Source organism: Marmota marmota, unplaced genomic scaffold (assembly GCF_001458135.2).
Source record: "Marmota marmota marmota unplaced genomic scaffold, marMar, whole genome shotgun sequence".
NCBI classification, from domain to species: Eukaryota; Metazoa; Chordata; class Mammalia; order Rodentia; family Sciuridae; genus Marmota; species Marmota marmota.
In genome coordinates, this window is record NW_026000057.1 from 15,901,232 (window position 1) to 15,908,139 (window position 6,908).

Below are 6,908 nucleotides of genomic sequence, written 5' to 3' on the forward strand. Positions count from 1 at the left end.
ATTGTCACAGGAGAAGAGATATTTCTGAGGGAAAGTCCGAGGAATTCCTGGAGAGAAGGGGAAACTCCACTCAAGATAGTGGGGTTCTTGGCATTCGTTCTAGAAAGAATTTCAGCACGTAGCCAGGCGGCACACGCATATAATCTTAGCAACTCTGGAGACTGAGGCAGGAGGATTAAAAGTTTGAGGACAATTTAATGAGGCCCTAAGCAATTCAGCAAGATGCTGATTAAAAATTTTAAATTTTTTTAAATTTAAAAAATAAAAAGGGTTGGGATGTAGCTCACTGGTAAAGTGTCCCTAGGTTCAATCCCCAGTACCAAAAAACACACACAAAAATGTGAATTTCAGCATGTGCCAGTCAGAGACATAGATTTATTTAGGAACGCAGAGGCACTTTCAAGGCATAATGTGGGCTATCTTAAGAGTAAGAATTTTTGGAGGTAAATCAAGGAATACACATTCAAAGCAGAATATGGACCATCTCAAGAAGGAGAAACAGCAAACTGTCAGTATATCATGTTAATATTTATAGAGGGACAGTTGCTAGGGGTTGGACTAAAGGAGGAGTCATGGCCAAGTTACACAATATCTCACATGTTTTCCCTGCACTTGGCATTGCCCCAGTTACTTTTTGCAGGCCATCTCTTGGGTCAAGGGCAAGGGTTGCGTTGCTCAGGAATTGCAACTGTTCAAGGATGTTTTCTGCATTTTCAATGGTTTGTGGGCCCTTACTTTGAGATTCAGTATTTCTCCCTTTTTTTGTATCCCCAAATTCCTATCTCAGAATGATCACAGTAAATTTTCTATACGAAAAATGTGAGACACTTTCAACAAAAATCAGAACACATAAAGCTATAGTTCTGCTTGTAACATTAAATAATATAACTACTAGTATTTTAATTATAATAAATATTAAAATATCCTACAAAAATAATAAAATCTCCACAAATGAACACATTTACATTCTTTTATAAGACTATTTTAGAATTATTCATTATTCATTATTTAGTAGTTCTAACTTCTAAATAGAACTTCTAAATAATAGAAAAGTTCTAAATCATAGAAAAGAATTTTTTTTAATATCTAGGACTGGAGATGTAGAGCGCGCACGTGCGCGCACACACACACACACACACACACAAAATTCTAAAATGAAAGAAAAGCAATAATCATGAAAAAAAGGTAAAAAAAAAAAGAGGTAGAAAAAATTTATCCTAGAAAAATCATGATCCTAACCTGTTTAAGTGTCTTAGAAATGCAAAGGATTTACAAAAATATTCATCTGAAACTTTTTATATTTAAAATGTTTTAGAGGATTTTCTAGATGTCACCCTTCCCCCTCCCCAGAGTAACTTTCATTTAATTTAACTTGATAAGTAATTACTAAGGTTCCACATAACTAGCTTCTACTAACTTCCATAGGAAGTGCAATAGAAGCACCAAGTTAATTCAAATACAGGTCAAGGTTTTCTCAAAAAGATAATTTTGGACCGGGGGTAGTGCATGCCTGTAATCCCAGTGGTTCAGGAGGCTGAGACAGGAGGATCACAGATTTGAAGGCTGCCTGGGCAACCTTGCAAAACACCTAAATCTTTACACTTGTCTATCCCAATTTCCAGTACCTACTTTGGACCATCATGTCTCATGGGGATATTTGCAAATATCTTTAACAAGTCTTTGTATCTTAGGCTCTAATTTCATCAGGTGATTCTTATAGAAGGTTTTTAGAGTTCTCAAAAATAAAGTCATCTCAGGGAAAAATTGAATGTTATACAAATACAACCATTTTATTTTTGAATAGTATATTACTAAGTTCTCTGTAGGAAAAAATATATATGTATATGCATCTAAATTGTGTGTATTTGAAAGAATTACAAGGAACTGACTCCTGTGATTTTGCTGGCTGATGACCCAGTTCAAGTCTGAAGGGTGGCAGATTGTTGTAGAACCAGGAAGAGCCAATTCCCAGTTCAATGGGTGTCAGGCAAAATCCCCTTTTGCTAGAAAGACAGTCAACCCTTTGTTCTAGTCAGACATTCAGTGATTGGTTGAGGCCACCTATATTACAGAACGTTCTCTACTTTGCTCATTCTATAAATTTAAAAATTAACCTCATCCAAAAAAAAAAAAAAAGAAAATCCCAGAACGCTGTGTTGGACCATATACCTGGATACCTGTGGACCAGTTAAATTTACATTATAAAATTAACCATCATCACAGGCTAGACATGGTGGTGCATGCTTATAGTCTGAGCACTTGAGAGGCTGAAGCAGAATTGCTTGATCCCTGGTGGAAGACCCCATACCAAACAAAAATGAACTTCTCTGTGCACTACACATGGTAATACCAATGTAAACAAAGCTAAGCTGTGGGCTACTGGATTCCAAACACCAGCAGCTTTAAGTTTACAGCTAAGGAATTAACAAAAAATGCCCACAGAACGCTTGCTATAAAATCCTTAGGAGGAATTAACCTAAAATGACTGCAACTCAAAACAATTAGAAATCAATAACATTTTTTTTCTTTTTTAACTTACGCGGTAAGCAAATAGATCAAAGAAAAGAATAGGGAGCTCATAACTGGCACTTTTACATGGTAAGTGAACAATAGATGTTGCACTGAAACAAGAGTACTTGGAGGAACAGATATACATGCAAAAATAAAAAAGATTCTAAAATCATACAATAAGAAAAAAAATTTCAGTTGGATTAAACACCTAAATATATATTTTTTAATTATTAGAAGGACTAATAGGATAATATCTTAATGACATTTCCTATTTAAAAAAACAGAACTACTATAAAAGATTGGTAAGAGTACATTAAAAATAAAAACCATTATTCAAGAAGACTCCATAATCAAAATAGAGACAAACCAGTCTAGATAAGGTGGTTGAAATATACCTAACAGATCAAAGACAAAAATTTAAAAAGGACAAAAATAGGGTCTCAGAAATCATTCACTGCATTTTCTTGATATTCTGGTGGTTACACACATCAGCACTACTGAGTGGTGCCCAGGGACATGGATAGCAGCAGGCAAGGGACCACTAGGGCCATCTGCAGGCCAGCTACCAAATACAAATACATAAACAATAGTTTGTAGTGCTTCAAAAAATACCTGTGTACTAAAAATATGAACACACAAACTAGAATATACACCATCTCTAAGCCAGTAGTTACTTTTAGGGAAGAAAGGAGGGAACAAGATCGAAGAGGTAAGTAGGCTTTCAATATATCTGAAATAAACATTTACATTTACACACACACACATAAATCTGAAAAAAATAGGAAAATGCTATTTATAAAATCTTCATTGTAGGAATATACTGATTCTCTTTTTTTTTTAAGTTGAAGATGGATTCTCTTTTTTTTTTTAAGTTGTAGATGGACACAATATTTTTATTTTTATTTATTTTTATGTGGTGCTGAGGATCGAACCCAGTGCCTCACACCTGAGAGGCAAGTGTTCTACCACTGATATACAACCCTAGCCTGGAATACACTGATTCTTTAAATCGATCATTTGTCCTATTTGCAATATATCAAAAAACTTTAAAATAATAAGCCCAAAGAAATGGAAACAATATTTGCTTTTAATAAGTTTATTTTTATACATTTTAAAAATTGCAACTTTCAGAATATATAAGAAAAATATTTTTATAATACTGAAGTAAGCATCTCTTTGGTATAAAAATCACACAACATGTGTGATCTTTAACTAAAATAATTAATCAAGAACTATGACCTAATATGCTAAACAAAACTATTCTTTGCCCATCCATATGTCCCCTTGCATCACCCCCACTATGGGGCTTTAAGAATATACTTCTGTACACATCTCCATATCTACAAAGAATTAAGATGCCACATCAAATATGTTTAAAAATTATATATAGTAGAGCATTAGAACTAGCTTAGTTGTTGACACACGACACAAACCACCAAAAAGCAATATAAGATACAAGACACATAAAATAGAACATTGTCACTGAGATCAAATAATATGAAAACAATTACTTCATTTAAATTTGATATACTCGAAACAGGGCAATTTCTTTAGAATTATTATGTAAGTAACTTGCAACTCAGTACTGAGTCAAAAATTTGATAAGGTATTTTTAAGATAGTACTCAAACATTCAAAACGTAAAATACAAGAAATATTAACGATAAAAGCAATTAACCACAAATAGGGCAAAAACATGCATTCTTTCCAGACGTGTTTTTATTTCAGACATCCTCTTTTAAAAAGCATCTTAGAAAGGCAAAAAAAAATTATATTTAAAAAACTATCATCAAAGTTCATATCCCCATTTAAAAAACAGAATGTTTTCCTTCAAGTCAATGAAGTTCAGATTCATACACTTTTGAAAAACAATTACAGTCTTCATGCTAAAAACATGAAGGAAAAAAAGCTTTTAGTTATGTTTCTCAAGTCTTTTATTCAACAAGCATTTAGCAAGTATTGTGTGACACTGTTTCAGGTGCTGAGGATATAAAAGCAAGACTTAGTCACTGGTTTTGGAGAATTTACCCTAATAGAGGTGGATTCATCATTAGAAACCTTAGTTACCTCCTTTGGGCCATAAATTGAAGCTCAACTTCAAATTCTACTATTCTTGCATCTTCTTTTAAATAATGTTCTGTGTAGTATGCTACTGGTAGCCCTGTGGCACTATTAACATTAATTATCTACTGATGGAATTAACTTCCATAAAGGATTCTACAAAAGTTTAGATGGCAGAAAGTATTTAAGAATAAACAAATATTGGTCTGCATCAAAAATATCAGTATTCTGCTTTCATAAAAGTCAAGAAAAAGTTCTGTGAGTATACAGAACTGCTGGAAAGAGATCATCCTATGTATGCAGTACATGTGCAAAAATCGTATGTTAAGAAGTATGTTACACAGTCCATTGCTGGAACAGCTAAGCAGGCCAAATCAGTTGTCAGGTTTCAAAGAATCATAGCCTTCTTTCAGGAGGTCCCGCCAGGTTTTAAGGAAACGTGCATTTTCTGTACATTTGAGGGCAAGCTCTTCCACTTGAGCTGATACTGCAGATGTGGCTTCGAGAAGTTTGGTTAGAGAAAAAGCTGCCTGAAATTTAAAAAAAAAAAAAAAAGTTTATTTTTAAAATTCTCTTCTCATTTTATAGTCTAAGTTAAATTCGCTCAATACTTTAAACCCAATGCCCAAATTATTTTCTTTAAAAGTAATAGATTTTCAAATTAAAATGCTAACTCTTTCAGGGAACCTAAGCAAACACTGTTCCCAGATAACACACCAGGAATTAATTTTACATATTTACTTGTAACCAGTCTTATTCTGTAAAAATAGATCCTGATTCATCGAGAAAGAGACAGAAGGAAGGAAGGAAAAGAAAAGAATTTGTCGAGTTCAGTCCCCAGTTTCCAATGTGCACAGGAAGGTCTATTCCACAAGTTACCCCAGGAAGGTCATGCATTACAAACTTCACTCCACTTGCCCCACTCAAGCGTCCATAAATACGGAATTTGTGACCCCCACCACTGGGCTCCAATGGTATATGTGATAAGGTTGGGAGGCTAGGTGCTAGTTTCTGAAAGTCGGAGATTTAATAGAAATCTTCCAGACTATGCATTCCAGCGTTCATAGGGAGAAGTCCTGTACTAAACAGTTAAAGAAACCGACAGAGACGTCAGGGGCTGTGACTAAGCCCTCCCAGATGGGTCCAGCGAAAAGCAAGCCTGGGAGACAATAGCATTACCAGCTGGCTCTGGGCAGATGGCCAAGTAGAACAGCGAGCTCTAAGTCCCTCAGAAAGAAATCACAGCTGGGTCCAAATCACCAACAGGCAGCAAGGCTACCGGATCGCGCATTTAAAAGTGGGAGAAGAGCGGGCAGAAAGATCTGGCACCAACAAACGCAGATGAGATACATGGTTTCGGGTTACAGCAGATGATCGAAACCAGAAGTCGAAGCAAAAAGACAACAGGGGTGGGGCGGTGAAGAGATAGCTCCTTAATTCCTCGACTCGAAATCTAAAGGCAGAATTTCTGTATGGGCTGGCACTTCAGCCGTTGGCATCGCCCACCCTTCGGATGTGGGAGCTGGTGTAGGGCTGGGCCCGGCTCCCTCCGTCTCCCGGGCTCGGTAGGGTCTATCTTAAAAGAGAATCCCCAAAGGGGACGCGGTCCCAGACTTATAGAGCAACGCGACACTCACATCTCCTATCTGCAGCTCCACTTCCTCCAGCGGATCCACGGTTCGGCCGCTGCTCCTGCTCGAATCCCGCCAGCCCAAACTCATTGGGACACCGGGGGAAGATGCTGAAGAAACGTCGGAAGAAGAAGGAGAGGAGGGAGGCGGTGGGGGAGGCGAAGAAACACGAAACTCCTCAGGGTTAGCCATGGGAAAAGGCTGGGACCGCAGAGCCGGACCTAAACAGCAGAACCGACACCAACAGTCTTTCAATCGCTCGCGCCCAAAGCCCAGAGGCTCCGCCTCCTCCCCCCCGAAGTCCCGCCCCGTCCTCTCGTGGATCTCAGTCCAAGACCACGAAGACTTTTCATTTTTCGCGACAGCCAATCAGACGTCAGTCAAGTCACCTTGGGCGGCTCACCGCTCCTGCGCAAACCTCCAGTTGGGCCTCCAGTTCTGTCGGGACAGAAGACTACAACTCCCAGGGTGCTGTGCGCGTCTCCCGACTCCTGCTGCCTCTTACTGCTCGTGCGCATGCGTTTTCGGCGTACCTTGCGCGACTCTCCCGCCCTAATTCGGCTTTAGAGCTAGAACTTTGACCTCCTGGTGCGTGGGTCTAGAGGAAGTGCAGGCTCAATCCTCAACCTGAAGCCGCAGGGCGCCTGGGACTTGAAGTCTCTTTCTCTTTTGCTACTTGACCCGGAAACCTGTTTTCGCTGTCGCG

At 38.2% G+C, this 6,908-nt stretch overlaps 1 protein-coding gene across 2 annotated transcripts; it reads right to left on the reverse strand.

The window, feature by feature from the left end:
* Positions 1-3,591: 3,591 nt before the first annotated feature.
* CUNH4orf46 (chromosome unknown C4orf46 homolog) lies at positions 3,592-6,729 on the reverse strand. 2 transcript variants are annotated; one of them, XM_015484525.2, is made up of 3 exons: positions 6,592-6,729; positions 6,209-6,423; positions 3,592-5,101 (listed from the first exon to the last, which is right to left on the reverse strand). In XM_015484525.2, exons 2-3 carry the CDS (start codon positions 6,392-6,394, stop codon positions 4,946-4,948), a joined length of 342 nt encoding a protein of 113 aa, XP_015340011.1. In that variant the 5' UTR covers positions 6,395-6,423; positions 6,592-6,729; the 3' UTR covers positions 3,592-4,945. The 2 variants fall into 2 exon arrangements, with proteins under 2 accessions (XP_015340011.1, XP_015340010.1); XM_015484524.2 differs by lacking the exon at positions 6,592-6,729 and having other exon boundaries at positions 6,209-6,523.
* Positions 6,730-6,908: the final 179 nt, after the last annotated feature.